Source organism: Dromiciops gliroides, chromosome 3 (genome assembly GCF_019393635.1).
Source record: "Dromiciops gliroides isolate mDroGli1 chromosome 3, mDroGli1.pri, whole genome shotgun sequence".
Taxonomy (NCBI): Eukaryota; Metazoa; Chordata; class Mammalia; order Microbiotheria; family Microbiotheriidae; genus Dromiciops; species Dromiciops gliroides.
The window spans coordinates 599,092,989-599,111,154 of record NC_057863.1 but is presented as its reverse complement, the minus strand read 5'-3'; the positions used below and the strand labels follow the sequence as shown (position 1 = coordinate 599,111,154).

Genomic DNA, 18,166 nt, shown 5'->3' with positions numbered 1-18,166 from the left:
CAGGTATATTCATAGTGTTGGTGATCAAAGTGTCTTGGCCTTAAAATAGTGATTTAAAAAAAAATATCCTCAAACCAAAAAGCTCAATATGCAAGGATGATGAAAATTGACCCCAAATGTCCACTTTACACATAACTTTCTAAGAGCATACAAGAATTAGAAATTGTATCCTTTTGCATCTTTTCATGCCTACAGTGACTTAGATGGGATTGGTGCTCAATAAATATGGATTGATTGATCATTGATTTGAGTAAAGAGAGGACTGTTTGGGAAGCAAGTGTTGAGAACCTGAAAGTTTTAGGACACTAATTCATCCAGGGATGTTGTAGAGTAGATTAGCACAATACAATAGAATGAGCCCTGGAATGGGAGTCAGGAGACCAGGGTGCCACCCTTAGCTTTGCCACTACTCACTGTGACCTTGGGCAAGCACAACAGAGAGACTACACTAGGTCTTTCAAGGTCTTTTTCCCAGCTCTAAATCCTGTGACTTCATTTAGAGCCAGAAGTTACTTGAGAATCAGAAGGAAGACCTTCAAGAAAGAAGAGCCTTAAATCCTCTCCCACCTTATATTCAAATGTAAGGATATGAAAAGCTAACTTTGGGAGGCTGCCATTTTCTCCAACTGGCTTGATTACATTCTGGAATCTGTCCCCTCCTGCGACTTTTCTGAAGAAACAAAGTTGGTGGTATTGGCTAAGGTAGTTCCTGTTGTTTCCAAAGGTTAAACAAAGGAGGGTGGATCAGGTATAATTATAGGAGGGAATAATAAGTAAAAGGGGCAATAGGGAAAACCAATGGGCCAGCTCACAGACCATATCCAATCCATTTATATCTTTGTAGTCCCAATTATTTTTTTGATAAAAAATTTCTTTTGCATCCATGGTACCATCCTTCTACCATTTTGTGACCACTGCAATAAGTATGATTGTCTGTGTACAGTTTATCCACATTATGGACTAGTCATGAGCTCTCCATCACTGGAGAGTTTAGCTGGTCTTATGTCCATTTTCCCTATCCACTTATGTCCCTTGGGTAGGTTCTCCTCTGTAGGCCAGAAACACTTCACTCAAAAGTCTGCATCTTTCTTCCACTTTTACCACTGGCACAAAATAAAATCAAAAGGGGGCAGCTATTGGGCCAGTCTTTCAAGTAGGCAGAGGGAAATGCTGGGACTTAACACCATACTATCTATAGATTGTCATTAGCCCCTCTTATGATATCCCTGTTTTTAATGGTCCTCTGGGGCTGTACCCAGAGCTGGTCATCATTGGCTATTTCTTGTCATTTGAAGGGTGCGCCCCCTTCATTAGTTCAGATAATTGAAAGCTGAAAATTTGAATTCCCTGTACACCCATGCTCTGAATGGAAATGATTGTTTTTCAAAGAGCAGCTGGTATGCAACTTATCAAACATGAGTATGCTTGGCATTCCCCCCTTCTTTTTTGATATGAGAATAATAAGTGTAGATTTGGCTTATGAGGCTCATTTTAAAATAGCAACAGAAAGAGAGCTACATCTTTGGCAACAAAGACAAAACAAAAGTTGTGTTTCATAGCAGTGGTTTTAATAAAAAGCAACAAAAAACAAGCCATTTGTAACTGATCTCTGCAAGGAAGTTAACCAAGTCATTGTCGCATAAGCCATTTGGAAATTAGATATTCTAGTGCCCAGGTAAAACGTATTCCTCAAGCTTCTATTTCAAAAGCAAAAACTCAACTTTCCTAAGGAGAACTCAACTGTAGTATAGCCTTGAGGTTGGACTCTTCAAGTTGCTTTTCTCAGGTTCAGAAACTGAGATTCAAAACTAAGATTTCCCTCGGATATGAAAAACCCATAGTTTTCAGAAACAGGCAGGGAAGCACATGAGTTTCCAGTGTGATTCTTTGCTTCAAGTTGCATATATAAAAATTGCATAATGGACTAGAACACATGCCTCTGCCAAATTGGCCTTGTGTGCTGCTTTCCTGAGAGTCTGAGCTTAATGTATGCCTAATCATATTCAGTTCAATGGGCACCTTAAATTTGGGGGCCACAGGCATGGTCATTCAGGACTTGAAAAGCCCCAGAGAACACCTGGTCACTGCCCAACAAATGGCTTCCTGCCTCCAGCAGTACAGGGACTTAGAAAGGGATCTCGAATAATCTCTTGGGTTTGCAACATGGAAAATATGATGACTGATTGTTCATCCCAAGGGCCTCAGCTCTCCCTTCTTGTGAATACTAGAATGCCTTCTTCTTCTTCTTCTTTTTTTTTTTTTTTTGGTGAGGCAATTGGGGTTAAGTGACTTGCCCAGGGTCACACAGCTAGTAAGTATTAAGTGTCTGAGGCCGGATTTGAACTCATGTCCTCCTGACTCCAGGGCCACTGCTCTATCCACTGCACTACCTAGCTGCCCCTATAATGCCTTCTTCTAAAATAAAAGAGCCTGAGCACCCATTTGGCATCCAACTAGACAGAATGGAGATTTTCCTGCTGTATTCTCTATCCCTTCCTTCTTCGCATCCATTCCTTTCTCCCTGGTTCTTAAGTCATAACAAACATGGATGGAATAAGCACAAGGCAGGTTCACTAAACTAGAATTAGGACCTTGTGCTTGAGATTGGCCAGAGTTATACCTAAGCGATCCTGAGATACTTTCCCCAAGGCCTCTAGCAGTACTTTCCCAGCTTTCCTCATCTCATCCTCTTGTCTCTGGGTTAGAAGGTGGAATAGGGAACTTCCCTCACATAAGCTGAGTTCCCAGAAGGGAAAGGAAGGTGATGGCAAAGGAGTGGGCAATCCAAACCAGAAGATAATTTAAAACCACAGCCATCGAATGTCAAAGCTGAAGGGAACCTAAGAGACTATCTAGTACCGTCCCATGATTTTACAGAAAGGAAAACTGAAGCTCATTAAGGTGGCGTGACTTGCCTAAAGTTACAGTTAATGGCAGAGTCAAGACCAAGATGTGGGGCTCCTGACGTTGAGAGTATTTAGTTACGGAAAACACTATGACTCTGGATGACAGATCTACTTTATGAATTGGACTTGACTAAGAGTCATGAAAAGAGTGGTTGACTTTCTCTGGTCATGGTCTGGTCTCTGATCAATGGGAAGGGACAGGGTTTTAAGACTACTGGTCCAGAATTAGAATTGTGTAGATGATCAAGAGTGAAGGGAATTGGGGCAGCTAGGTGGCACAGTGGATAGAGCACTGGCCCTGGAGTCAGGAGGACCTGAGTTCAAATTCAGACTCAGACACTTGACACTTACTAGCTGTGTGACCCTGGACAAGTCACTTAGCCCCAATTGCCTCACCAAAAAACAAAACAAAACAAAACAAAACAGAATGAAGGGAATCAGTTAACTTATCTATGCAACAATTTTATGCTTTTCTTTGAAGAACAAAAATTGCCCTGCTAAATTCTCAAAAGTTCGTTATCTTTATAATCATAATCTCAGTGAACATGTAACTGATGAATCAGAGCCATGCCTATTCCACCGAGTCAATTTGATTCTAGCGAGCATCAGAACACAAGATGTCACAATTGTACTGCTCACTGGGAAATCCCCTCAGCCCTGCCAATTCCCTGTGCCATAAATACCCAGGGGAAACTGACACCAGATTGGGAAAGAGAAAGGAAAGGAGGGAATACTGACCAATCTGCTACATGCCCACATAACTGAGTCTCTCACAAGTGTGTCCATGGACCCTCCCCTCAACCCCATAACTGGCCAGCCTTGGAACTCAGGAAGGGCCAAAAAACAATCTCAAGGCTAAGCAGAAACTCCAGTGGCACCTTTAATCTGCCACAATCCTCAAAGTCTCCTACTGTTGCTACCTTCTAGCCCAACAGCATTCCTACATACGTGTTCCTGGGTCAACTAAGTCCATCTCCTCCCCCCATCACCCACCCCCCTTGACCACCTTTCACCAATAGGAGCCCATAAACCAGACCCAAGGCTCTCCATCCCTTAGGAAATCCTCACCCAGGTATATAGGGGTATGATAGGGCATTATCCTATATTATTACTATTTTTAAATATGGCATGCACCTGAATGCATCTATGTTACCTTCTACCTAAGGTCTTTGGTGGTTCCCCATTACCCACCAACACTGAATTTGATGTCTACAATATTCCCTTTCACATACATATTCCAGACTAGGCCTCCGCACCTTGTTCTCATTCAATTAATTATGAAGTGTCTATTATGTCCAGACACTGAGAAAGTCTCTGCTTTCTAAGATCTTAAATGTCAATGAGGGAGATGTACTTATGTAGTACGGTGGGCTTCCAATATGTAAATATATTCCAACTATATACAAAATGAATAAAAAGCAGATGGGGAAAGGTGAAACTCATAGCTAGGGGCATCAAGAAAAGTTTCATGTAGGTGAGTTGAGCTAGGAGTTGAAGGAAACCAGAGATTCTGAGAAGTGGAAGTGAGGAGGGGTACATTCCAGGCATTCTGTCTTTGCTGACACAGAACATGCCTGGAATAGACTTGCTTACTGAAATCCTCCCTGCTTTGGAGGACCAACTCAGATGCCACATCTTAAAAAAACAAACAAAAAAAACCCTTTTCTCCTAGCCTCTCAAATTTTTCCTCTTTGGCTCTCTCCATTGCATTTATCTCACACTCCCTTGTATCAGAATTGTTTCCTGGTCCCTTTCTTTCCAACCTACCTCCTACCCTCAGCTCCCATTCTACTGTATGATCCTTGTGAGGAGAAACTGTATTGTAATTATCATCATTACCCCCCCACCCCCTTCAAGTAAAGGTCCTTGGGTATGGTACACATTTTACCTGTTTGTAGAATTAAATTTAAGACCAGCTTGGGATTCCCCTATTCCATCATCCACTTTACACGTTTGAGATTATGGTATTTCCCATTTAAATTTAACCCCAAATCAACAAATCATAACACAGGAAACTCCAAAATAAATTAGGTGCCACATAACTCCAGGTCAGGTTGTTGGTCAGCCTCTTTTCTACTCTTAAACAGCTTAGGGAAGTAGAAGTCAAGTAGAGTGTAAGCCCCAACAGTTTTGTTGTATAGTTTTTGTTTCTTCAATCCTTACCACTGTGCCATGAACAAAGGGGGCACTTCACAGTGGTTTGACTGTTTGTTCTTAGTCTACCACCACCACCACTATCTCTCCTCTTTCCTGCTGGGTCAGCCTGGATTCCTCAAAAAGCCCTTTTCTTCCCTCTCTCTCCTTCCACCGAAGCAAGCCCAACTGACATTTTGCTATCCTGCCGGTACCTTCCTCTGGGCCCAGAGGCCAGGAGGGAGCCTCTTTACACTGATCCCAGATAGTTCAGAGATAATAGTATGTGGTGGAAAGAGCAGAATCTCCAAACTTGGGGTCAGAAGACTTGGCTTTGAGTCTTCGCTTTGCCTGTTAGTGATCTGTATGACTGGTCGAGTTAATTACTCAGCTGGTTTCCTCATTTATAAAATGGGGATAGTTTTTTTTAAGTGAGGCAATTGGGGTTAAGTGACTTGCCCAGGGTCACACAGCTAGTAAGTGTTAAGTGTCTGAGGTCAGATTTGAACTCAGGTCCTCCTGAATCCAGGGCCAGTGCTTTATCCACTGGGCCACCTAGCTGCCAAATGGGGATAATTTTTAAACTATGCCGTGAGTCTCAAGAAAATGGAAGGAGAGTGTTTTGTAACCAAATAAAGCTCTCTATCACAGAATGTCAGAGCTCACCTAGTCAAAAGCCCCTGGTAGGGCAGTTAGGGGGTGCCATAGTCCACAGAGTGACAGCCCTAGAGTCAGGACGACTCATCTTCCTGAGTTCCAGTTTGGCCTTAGACATTTCCTAGCTGTGTGACCCTGGGCAAGTCACTTAACCCCATTTGCCTCAGCTTTCTAATATGTAAAATGAGCTGGAGAAGGAAATGACAAACTAGTATCTCTGCCAAGAAAACCCCAAATGGGGTCACAAAGAGTCAGAAATGAATGAACAACAACATGGTAGATGAAGAAACTAAAGATTGGAGAGGAGATGGGACTAGCTAAGATGCTAGTTCTGTTCATTTCTATTTGAGTTAATAGAATCTTAGCGTCTGAGCTGGAAAGGATCTCGAAGATTATTTAGTTCAACTCATCTGCACAGGAATCCCTACTATATTTCTCACAAGTAGACATCCAGCCTCAACCCGGAAAGACTTCCTGTGATGGGGAGCTCTGAAACAATTTGTACGCAGCTACTGACTGCAGAGACTGGAAACTAGGAACTGCAGCAAGATGATCGTGAAGTCACAATATTAGAGCTGAAAGGGATCCTTTAGTCCACGCTCTTTACTTTTTACAAATGAAGAAGCTGAGGCTCAGAAGGTGAAGCAACATGTTCAAGTCAGCAGAAAAACCAGAGTCAGACCTTGGTTCTTCTGATTTCCAGCCTGGTGCTCTATCCACTGAAGCAGATTACCATTTAATAAAACAGTGGTCTGGACCAGTCTTTTTAACAGGCAGATCCCAAACCAGTGCAAGGCTCTGGCAAGAGTGGCTTGCAGTCCAAAATCAAAGGATGCTCCAATAGGTGCCAGGGTAGTAAAGACAGCTGGTCAACACACCTGCACATCCTAGGAATAATCCCACAGTAGCAGTTGGGGATGATTTGACTACCAATTTGGCCAAGGTTACTATTGATAACCTTCTGCTCAGTTTCAGCTAGCCATGGGTGTCCAAGGTTTGGGGGCTTACAAGGGGAAGGTATTCTGCCCTTTTTTACCTAATACAAGTATATGAGGTATTGAAATAACTAGAATTCTTAGTCAAGTTGATTAGTTTCATCTGTGATATGCATGGGGGGATGAGGAGGGGTTCTAAAACCTTAGTTAACCAGTCCTTGAAATGAAGGAATGAGCCCCTATTTATTCCTCTTACCTCTGAGTGCATTTAGCTAAAAGGATTGCCATTCTCCTTCCTTATTCTCTCATTGAAATGATAGACACCACTTCACATAGTTATTTCTCCCATTAAAATGACACATCATTCCACATCCTTATTTTCCAAGAGAAACAATACCTATACTCCTTAGCCACATTTCTTTCAAATGCTCCCTTTAACAAATTCATTCTTTTGCAGGGGGGTAATCTCCTTGTTATGGGATTCTCGCATAGCTGGCTGAGAGGGTCTGAGTGTGTGGCCCCCATATCGCTTAGGGCTCACTTGTATTGCTTATCAGACTTCTCAAAAACCTAAAACTAAAAAAACAGAGTTCCAGCTACCTTTGCAAGCCCTAACACACACAGATATCCAGATACAAGGAATTTTTTTTCATCAGCGCATAGGAAAATATATTCACAGCGACTCAGCTAGTGGCATTCAAGTTTTCACCAGTTTCAAGATGTTCCTACCAAATAAAAGGAGGCATTATATAGAGATGTGCATGTATATTATACAGGGAAGACATCCTTCATTGGAAGAACAAGGGAATCAAGTGTCCCGGCTTCTAGACAATTTGGCTGAAAGGCTGTTGTTTGTCATACTCAGATGGTCCCTGCAGGCTTTCCAGGCTGGAACTGAAGGTGCTGAGAAGTTGCATTCTCATGCTGCCCAGGATGCAAAAATAGATACCTATTGGCCTCTTTCCTCCTGAAGTTCCTGAAGGGGGATGGGTGTTGGGGAGTCCCATCATGTAGTCACAGAAGGAAGAAGACATGCTCTTTCCTCATCCCACCTCTTGGCAATGCAATTTTCAAATTATGGTTCACTTCTAGCAACTGCTTTTCCCCTCACAGCAATCCTGTGAGGTAGGGAGGGTGGGGTATTTCCCCCCATTTTGCTGATGGAAAAAGTGAGGTATAAGGTTTAAGTGACTTGCCCAAGGTCATTCAGCTAATCAATGACTAATGTAGAACCTGAAGCAAACTAGTTTGTCCAACCTCAAACACAGGGTTTTTTCCTACTGAGTCACACAGGGTGCTGCCAGGGGATTTTAAGGGCAGAGGCAGGGAGTGGAGGGGCCAGAGCATGATTCAGGCAATGCCGGTGGACATAAGCAAGCAGAGATTCTACTCCTCACCCCTGTGTCTTGCTGTGGCTGCTCCTGGCCTAGGGATGCTCTAATGGCATAGTTTAGAGCTAGGGAAGGATCTTTTGAGGCAGGAGAGCCTAGGAAGGAGGGCTTTGTCTCCCCTGTGCCCAGAAAAGTACCCTGGTGTGTGGGTGTGTGTGTATGGGGGCAGATTCTTAAGTAACTAAAGAACAAATGCAATTTCCACAAGGGCTTCACTTGGCTCCGGCAGATGTTCAGACACAAAGAAAGCATTTAGTCAACTTCAGTGAAGACAGAAGCAAACTCATATACTGCCTAATCTCCCCCGAGTGGGGAAAAAGGTGTCACAAACCACATGAAAGTGAAGTACATTCATTCCCACCCCCAAACTTAATCAGACACATAGTCACAAATACATTGTTCGGTGATATCTGAGCTACATTGAGGTAGGTATAAAATACCTCCTGTGCATGTTGAGATTCCTCTACACAGCTCCGGAGACATAGAGAACATGTGACTTAGGTCAATTTCGATTAAGGGAAAGTGATCAGCAGAACCAAAGTTAGTGTCCAGCTCTCCCAAATTATGGAACTGTTTTTAGTCATGGTGCTCTTAGACAAGTCCTATTTTAAAATATGTTGTGGAAAGTTGCTGTACTGTTATCTTATACACATTTTTACAGTCAGTTATGTGAAATTAGCATGAGGTGTCAGATGTGAACGGTTTCTTTAGTCAGACCAAATCCTGTATATCCAAGTGGGTGTGGTTCTCCCCAAAGCAATCCCCATTGGAAGGCTGTAGATTTGTTCCACCAAAACTGTCGCTGCTCAAGTCATTCTCCCCGCTCCCTCCCCCCTTTCATCTTTGGGAATGGACTTCAGTGTCTGTGATGCCATTTTTGTCTCCCCAATGACTGGGAGCTAATTCTGATTTCTAGAAATCTTCAACTAAGGCTGGGGATAACGTGTGAGCTCCCACCACTGGTTTTCTTTTGGGATTTATAAATTGGATCTAATCAAAGCTTTGCAGGAATAAAGGTATGGCCTCCTAAGGTAAGGCTTTGAAGGGGACCACACTCACTTGGATGTGGGAATTGTGGTATGTGGTTTTAAATTTTTTTCCTAAAGTGTCACTATTTGAAAACTATCTCCTATATCATCAGAGTTTCAAATCTACATCTCAATAACTCCTTCCCAGGGAGAGGTTCATCGACTACCGAACAGACAGCTGGAATGAAAAGCACTTAGGGGATGCCTATGTTAGCCAGAAAACAAAAGGAAAACCAGGATATGTAGTGATTCCTAAAGGGTGATCCTCCCTCATTTCAAAGAGGACACACATTCAGATGGCTGGGCTCTACAATGTCCCACAGGGATGATGCGTTTCCAATTGCTTTGCCCTGTTATAATTCCACAAAGCCAAACCTACAGGATTACCAAGCCCAACGGGCACACCTGCAGCTCACCCACACCACACCAAATTATAGATCCTTCAACACAGAGGAGTGATGCTTATTCTCCAGGCACCGGATATGTTATCCCTCTAAGTGATTTTGCTTAATACACACAATTCCAGAGAACCACTGGAGAGAAATCCGAGATCTGGGAAGGGTTGAGGACCCCCTGAAGGAAAGAAAGCATGTGTCTCCTGGCTCAATGAAATGGTACATCCAACTAAAACCAAAAGGCAGCGGAAAGAGAGAAGAGGAAGAATAGATTGGTAGAGGCAGCTTAGGGCCAGGGAACCTGCTAAAGCACATCTTCCCATTGTGTGATGGAGCCGAGGAAGCACTGCGTTAAGATGGGCTCGATTTGTGGATCAGCTTGCGTTCCCTTGCCCTCCTGGAGATGAGGCCCAGAACAGATCCGATTCCACTTTCTACAAAGGGCTGCCTTTGAAAGTGCTAACAGAGATGTTCCCAAATCACTGCATCCTGAGTGACAGAGAAGCAGGTCACAATGAAGCCAAGATGTTGATCGGTGGGAAGCAGGGATGGGTTCTCTATCACGGTGTTGGAAGCACGTGTCTTCTAAATGTTGAATGGCCATTAACAGAAGAGAGCTCATTATTGCATCTGGGTTCCATGGCTCCCGGCTGGCGATTGCCCTCATCTCTTGGAAGCTTTCAAATATTCTCTCTACGAGCGGCTCTGAATGACTGGGCTCTGTTGTTGAGAGATGGAAACATGCAGACTACAGCGGCATAGAGATTCAAATGCCTGGCAGTCGGCTGCTAACACTTAATAGCCAAGTGTCCATAACACAGGCACCAAGCTCCACTTCATCAGCTGGGATGTTATTCTCAGTGAGCGTTCTTAAGATTAGTCTTTGTACAAACCACAAAGCCAAGCAATTTTCTTAAATCGTCATTAGAAAGAATACTGTAAAGTGAGTAGGTGCCCAGATGGGATTCCTATTTTCTGTGCAAATGAACACACATTAGTCAAGATCTTATTCATTCAAAACTATCAGGGAAGCAGCAGGATTTGGTTTAAATTATATTCAAAAGCTGAATTCATTTAAGTTTTAATTCCGAGGCAATCATGTTGTTAATATTGTAGCTGGGGCCTGGCAGTGAAGGGGGTTGGGGCCTGGCCGTGTTTGCCAAAGAATCCCTGATTTCTCCCAGCTCTGCTTCACTCTCACTGGACGTAGAGCCGCCATTGGTGATATAAATGTTTTCTGGGCCAGCCTGGGCAGAGGCACATCCTTCAGGCTCACTCTTCTCACTGGCGCTAGATACCCCTGGGAGAAGGGCCATCTTCCCGGTCAGCCTGCTGGGGAGTAGGGACATGGTGTAATCGGCGATGATCCCGCCCACATCCAGGTTGCACGCCTGGTCAAATGCAACAAAGCCCACGTTGGCATTTGCCTCACACACCACAAAGGAGCCATCATCCATGATGAGGAGGTCGATGCCACAGAAATCCATGCCCAAGATGTTGGACACCTGAATGGCCAGCTGTTTGCCTTGCTCGGTGAGCGGACACATGACACCCACACCACCTACAAAGGAAGCACATTGACATGAAGATAACACTGACAAATAACATTTCCAAATGCAAGGAAGTGACCTATTTATGGAGACAGATGGAAAGAGATAGAGATGGATGAAATTCTGGCATGGCAGAAAGTCCTAGGCCTGGGAAGGGGCCAGGCACAGGACCCCTACGAGCTGACTGTTTGCTACTACTGGCTCAAGTAAATCTTATCAAGCTGGAAGGGATCTTAGAGTCCATCTAGCCCAACCCCATTTTACAGATAAGGAAACTGAGGCCTAGTGAGGTAAAGTGACTTGTGCCAAGTCACACTGCCAATATTTGAGCCCAGACCTTCTAATACTTCAAAAGATAAGTGATTTCATTCATGTGGGTACTCCTTGTGACACCAGTCACAACCCCTCTATGCATTAGTAGGCAATGAGATGCTCTACTCCAAAGGAGATCACTTAATGGACATCCCTTCATGATGAGCCCCTCTGCACTTAACCCAAGTCAGTCCTCAATCATTCAAATAATAAGTATTTTTTTTTTTGGTGAGGCAATTGGGGTTAAGTGACTTGCCCAGGGTCACACAGCTAATAAGTGTCAAGTGTCTGAGGTCAGATTTGAACTCAGGTCCTCCTGAATCCAGGGCCAGTGCTCTATCCACTGTGCCACCTAGCTGCCCCCAATAAGCACTTATTAATTACCAGTTAAGTGTCAGATACTGTGTTGTATGCTTGGTATACAAAAAAAGCAAAAATATTTTCCTTTACAGACCTACATTCTCTTGGGGGTGAACAGAGATAGCATGTATATATATATATATATATATATATATATATATATATATATATATATATATATAGAGAGAGAGAGAGAGAGAGAGAGAGAGAGAGAGAGAGAGAGTTACACAATGCATCTCTGGCCTTAAACTTGGAGTTTTTCAAGAGGCAGCTAGGTAGATCAGTAAATAAAATGCTGGACCTGGAGTTCAAGATGTGAGTTCAAATCTGGCTGCTGATATTTACTAGCTCGGTGACCCAGGGCAAATCTGCCTCGGTTTCTTTATCTATAAAAAGGGGATAATAATAGCATCTATCTCCCAGGGCTGTGGTTGGGATAAAATGAGATCTTTGTAAAATGTTCTCTCTATAAATATATTTTTTTCTATAAATCTCTGAGTGATATATAAATGCTAGCTAACATTATCGTCATTAGCACCAGTATTATTATGGCTTTCCTGCCGTTTGGTAGGTCCCCAGCATAGCTCTCAAGAATCCAGTGTCCAGCCTCAGAGCAGGACTTAAGAAGAGGGTTGCCCCCACTAATAATGTTAAAAAATCTTCAAATCCTGAGGCCCACAAGCAGCTGTCTCAATCCCAACAAAGTCTTTTCCTGATCTAACAGTCCTAGAGGGGGCTCACTTGTCAGTTTGAGGGACCATGACATGGTAAATGATGTGGCAAAACTGTACTAGTGTCTGGGCACTAGTACCAAAAAAGGGATCCTACTTGGTGATTTAAGAGGCAAAACAGTGGCACAAAGGCCTTAGTGTCTCTGTGCTCCATGTGGGCACAGTGCAGGGATAGTATGGCCAGGTGTACTTCCAACCAACAGTTACAGGATGTGGGTATGATATAAAGGGTGAGCTCCAAATACCTTTTTAAATTACCAGGGATGTAGGGGATAATTTCCTATTTTGGAGCCCAAAATGGATTACTTCTGAATGCTTTATTTAAAAACATCTCTGCCTGAGGATAATTTTCTTATTTTAAAAATGGGTAGACCAAGGATACATCCTCCATCTAGTTAGCACCGGATCCAAACTTAGAACCACAGAGATTCTCCTACCAGCCCAACCTATCTGTGTCTTGGCTTACATCTCCAAGTGTTGGAAGGGCAGTCACGTGGAAAAGGGATTAGATTGATTTGGGTCTGGTCCCACACAACAGAACTGGAACAATGGGTAGAAGCTTCAAAGGGAGTAAATTTAGGCTGGAGGTCAAGAAAATACTTCCTAACAAAAGGAAACAGGCTGAGCTTGGAAGTTGGCAGGTAGGTAGGTTCCTCCTTATTAAAGGTCTTCATACAAAAGCTGTATGACCACTTATCTTTCAGGCTGTAGAGAGGATGCTTGTTCAGATACTCGTGGACTAGATGTCAGTCCATAAACATCAATTAGGCACCTACTATGTGCCAAGCACTGTGCTTGGAGCAGGGATACAAAAAAAGGCAAATGACAGTTTCTCCCCTCAAGGTACTTACCATCCAATGGCGGAAACAACATTCAAACGACTCTGCACAGACAAGCTATAGACAGGATAAATCAGCAGAATCAAAAGGGATCAGGAAAGGCTTCTTGTGAAAGGATTTTAGCTGGGACTTGAAAGAAGCCAGGGGAGCCAAGAGACAGAGAGGAGGAGGGAGACTCTAGTAAAGGGATGTCAGCCCTCTTCCTGGAATGCCCTACTTACCCCTATGCTTTTCTAGAACTTGTCAATCTGCCAAAGGCAGGACCAAGAAATGTCAGGGCCAATCTTCCTTTCCCAGCCCCATCCCAACTGCATGGGGGGAAATAGCAATCCCTGCCTGAGTGAAGAAGGGACTGTCTGAGGTGGAAGGAGAGTGAAAATAAACTAAAAAGTAGTCCTGGGTCTGCATTACGGTGTCTACCGAAGGCCAAGATCTCGGGGCTGAGGCCTGCAAGGAAGATCAACTGCCAGGACAGCCCATTCGAGACTAAGAAAGCTGATATGCGGGAGTGCCAAGTTCAGTCATTTTTACTGCAGAGCCTGGTGGTCCCTGCCGCTGGGGGCTGCTACTAACATGCCAACATGAATCTCTAAGCTTCCTTCTTTCTCAGATGTTGGGCCTGCTGGGCAATAGGCCCTTATAAACCCACTGTAATCTCTCCTTTGAGCTCTGTATCGTTAAGGTCTGTATCATTTATTTGTCATGTATGTGTATTGGTATAAGGATAAATGAGGCGATGAATAGACAATGGGAAGAGACCAATGTCCACCTCCAGCCCTGCCCATGCCTCTTCTAAATTCTTTTCACTCATTGTTTGCTCCTGTTCCCACACTCCAGTGTTCCCAATTTCCCTAGATTGTTAAACTGGTTGGATCACAGCCAATCACAGCCTCATCAGCCAACAGGGTGTATAGATAGATAGATAGATAGATAGATAGATAGAGAGAGAGAGAGAGAGAGAGAGAGAGAGAGAGAGAGAGAGAGAGAGAGTGTCAGTCCATCCCCTGGGAAATGCACAAGCCTCCTGAAGGTTTCAAAGAGGAAACACCAAGGGGGCAAAAATATACAAAAAGGACAGTAGACAATACTGGCTGAGGTGCAACTAAGGATGAACTCTGCCAAGGAAGGGTTTATGAATTGTTGGGGGGGGAGAAGGGCAGGAACTTGTAGTCTGGGACAAGGGAGGAGACTCTTTCCACAACAGGCAACATTCTCAGTGTTTTCCAGGGCCCATTTCCTAGTCCTTTATTCAGCCCAGACCCCCTAAGATCCTTCCTATTTCCATTCCACAGTTTCTCCTTTGGCTTCTTGGGGTCCTACTCTGGTGCCTGGCAGCCAAAGCTGAAGAAGGCAATTTTCTATAAGATTCTTCCTTTGGTTTTCAGCTCATCCTTCTCTGTTCTCAAGGTTACCATAATTCCCTACTCCCAGAGATCTGGATGATGCAAGCCCCTGGCCCACTTTTCTGTGTCCTGTTAAGATGGTCTGCAACATCTTCACTGCCTAGTTGTTAAAGCTAACTGTACTAACTTTCCTTGTGGACCATATCATTGTCTCCAGAAATTCATCTTCCTGCAAAATCAAATCAATTCTGCAACTGACACCTCCATAGTACCCTCTGCCCCTTGGGCCTTTCCCTTTCTCTGGTTAGAGAGGGTGGAGGGTGAGCAAAGGAGAGTCTCTCCCAGAAATTCCCTATGGAAGGAGGAGGCCTAGGCAGATTTCTCATCATTTCCCACCTGGCTACAGATCTTCATCATGCCCCTTTACTTGGTGCCCCACCCCCTTCCCTTCAGTTTGTTTTTCTATCTTACCCCCATGAGCTCCTTAAGGGCAGGGACTATCTTTTTCCCTTCCTCGGATCCACAGCACTCAGCACAGTGCTTGGCACATAGTAGGTGCTTAATAAAATGTTTATGGATTGACTCTCTCAAGCTACCATTTCCATTCAGTCTCCTGAGGGGCCGTGTAGCCTTGAGATGGCAGAGGATGTCTTTCCCTAGAGACCCCGGCTCTGGATCAGTTTTCTCAGCCAGCCTGAAACACATTTCCTGGCTCTTCTAGTTTCAGAGACCATGCTCCCATTCTAGGAAGCCCTAGGGGAATAATATCTCCAGTCCCCAGTTTACTGCTGGATCAAGATAACTGACACACCCTAAGCCCAGCAAAAAACTGAGCTCTAAGCAGCTCAGGTTAACACTTTCACCTACTTCCTCCGGTTCTTTCCCATGACTCATCACTTAGCTATTCCCAGGGGAAGGGTTGGATGGATGTCTCTTTATCCAGTCTGTTAATCACATTCTTACAGTATTATTTTAAACGTACAATAACATATAATATCCCCACAATTCTCAACAAAAGCAAGGAAAAAAAAGCTTTTCTGTCCTATTATCCTGTCTTACCAATCAGAGTAGAGCTCTGAGCCCAGGATCCTATAATCTTCTAAATCCTTCCATGGGAGGTAATGTCAATTCAATTAAAAAAATGTATTTGGTACCTAATATGTGCAGAGGCACTGTCCTAAGTACTGGGAATACCAAAACAAACAAAAATCAGTCCCTGCATAATGACTATAGGAATGGAAATGGAAAGAAGATGAACAACTACTGCCAAAACAAATTGACCACTGAGCCTGGCCTATAAGAAGAGATGAGACAACTCCTCTTTCTTCTTTCTTTATAGAGGTGGGGTACTATGGATGTGGAATAATGCATCCATTTACTGCCAGATTCAGTTGGCCTGTTGGTTTTGCTGGACTGCTTCCTCCTTTCTTTTTTTAATTCTTTTACAAGGAATGATTCTATGAATGGGAGAGGGAAAGGATCTCTTCAGAAATGAAGGTGATATAAAAACAAAAGCTATCACTAAAAAGTTTTTAAGTTGGAAAGGAAAGAGGAGGGGAAGAGAGAAGAGAAGAAGAGAGGAGAGGAGAGGAGAGGAGAGGAGAGGAGAGGAGAGGAGAGGAGAGGAGAGGAGAGGAGAGGAGAGGAGAGGAGAGGAGAGGAGAGGAGAGGAGAGGAGAGGTCAATCCCTGCCCTCAAGGAATCTATTTAAGTTGCATTCCACAATCTATGAAGTGTGCCTGGCAGCTAGATGGCCCAATGGATACAATGCTGGGCCTGGAATCGGGAAGACCTGAGTTCAAATCCTACCTCAGACACTACTAGCTATGTGACTCTGGGCAAATCAGATTCTTTGTCTGCTTTGGTTATAATAGAAGCACCTACCTCCCAGGGTTGTTATGAGGAGCAAAGCGCGTGGCAAACCTTCAAGCACTATATAAATGCGAGCTATTATTATTAGTTATTATTAAATACAAAATCATTTCAAGGGGAGATAGGTGGATAGGGTTTTTTTGTTTGTTTGTTTGTTTTGTTTTGTTTTAACGGGGCAATGGGGTTAAGTGACTTGCCCAGGGTTACACAGCTAGTAAGTGTCAAGTGTCTGAGGCCGGATTTGAACTCAGGAACTCCTGAATCCAGGGCCGGTGCTTTATCCACTGCGCCACCTAGCCGCCCCGGGTTTTTTTTTTTTTAATTGTACTTCCATTTTTATTAGGTTCATCTCTCTCTCTCTCTCTCTCTTTTTTTTTTTTAGTGAGGCAATTGGGGTTAAGTGACTTGCCCAGGGTCACTCAGCTAGTAAGTATTAAGTGTTTGAGGCTGGATTTGAACTCAGGTACTCCTGAATCCAGGGCCAGTGCTTTATCCACTGCGCCACCTAGCTGCCTCATGGTGGATAGGGTTTTAAGGAAAGGCTGTGCCGAGGAGGTGGTACCTGAGTTGCACTTGGAAGGAAATGAGTGATTTTAAGAGACAGAAATAAAAATGGAGAACATTCCAGACATGGGGACTTGCCGGAGCTAAGGGATAATTTGCTGAGAAGCTAGAGCAAGCAGAGAAAGGCTGGCATGTGTCCCTGAGCCGGCATCCACCCTCTCCTCTCTACACCCACTCAGAGCCTGAGAGGGTGGGCTCAAGCCCAAAGGGTTATGCTGCACATTCTTCCCAAATAATGGAGCACCCTGCCTCCAACCCCTCACAAGAAGATTTAGAGTTGGAAGGTATCTTAGAAATCAGCTGTCTCAACCTTCTCACACTGCAAGTCAGGAGAGAAAAACTCAGAGGGGTTGATGTGACTCGTGAAGGTCGGAGGAGGCCCAGAAATGGGATTCCAGCTCAGGTCGCCCATTCGGATTCTTTTGACCACACCCTCACTACTTCTTTTTTATTTTATTTTATTTACTACTTTTTATTCTAGAACAACGCCAACAGCACCAGCTCTGGAGCCATCAGCCCTGGAGCACCCTTCTGATGCTCACTACCTGGGCGGTCTGGGGCCAATCATTAATATCCCGTAGCTTTGGTTTCCCCCTTTGTAGGACCAGCTGGCTTCTGAGGTCCTTCTGGCATCCAAGTTTGGATCCTATCTTAGCCTATGAGGCATTCTCCCAGGTCGTGCCCTGCTGAGGTATTTTCATATTGGTGTTGGTACATCTGAGTCATTATAGTTTACTTCTTCACATTACTAACTTGTAAAGGCATCTATTTAATAATGAGAACACATTTCTGTAATGAGCACAGGGGCAATTCACCCTCTACCTTAAATGCCCTTGGGTCCCCTTACTAGATAGTCTGTACAGTTAGGGGGTGCAGTGGATGAAGTTCTGGGCCTGGAATCAGGAAGACCTGAGTTCAAACACAGCCTCAGACACTTAGTAGCTGTGTGACCCTGGGGAAGTCACTGTGTACCTCAGTTTCCTCATGTGTAAAATGGGAATAAGAGTAGTGCCTACCTCCTAGGGTTATTGTGAGGATCAAGTGAGATAATAATTGTAAAGGTCTTATCATGGTGCTCAGCACATAGTAGGTGCTACAGGAATGTTAGCTATTATTATCATTATCATGATATTATGATTAATACCTGCTA

At 43.9% G+C, this 18,166-nt stretch overlaps 1 protein-coding gene across 1 annotated transcript in view; it reads right to left on the bottom strand.

Moving 5' to 3' along the window:
• Positions 1–1,546: 1,546 nt before the first annotated feature.
• Positions 1,547–18,166, bottom strand: part of RIMKLA (ribosomal modification protein rimK like family member A) — a 71,346-nt gene continuing 54,726 nt past the window's right edge. Inside the window, exon 5 of the mRNA XM_043996136.1 lies at positions 1,547–11,006. Coding sequence (XP_043852071.1) covers positions 10,516–11,006 — 491 coding nt within the window. The 3' untranslated portion in view covers positions 1,547–10,515. The remainder of the gene's footprint in view (positions 11,007–18,166) is intronic.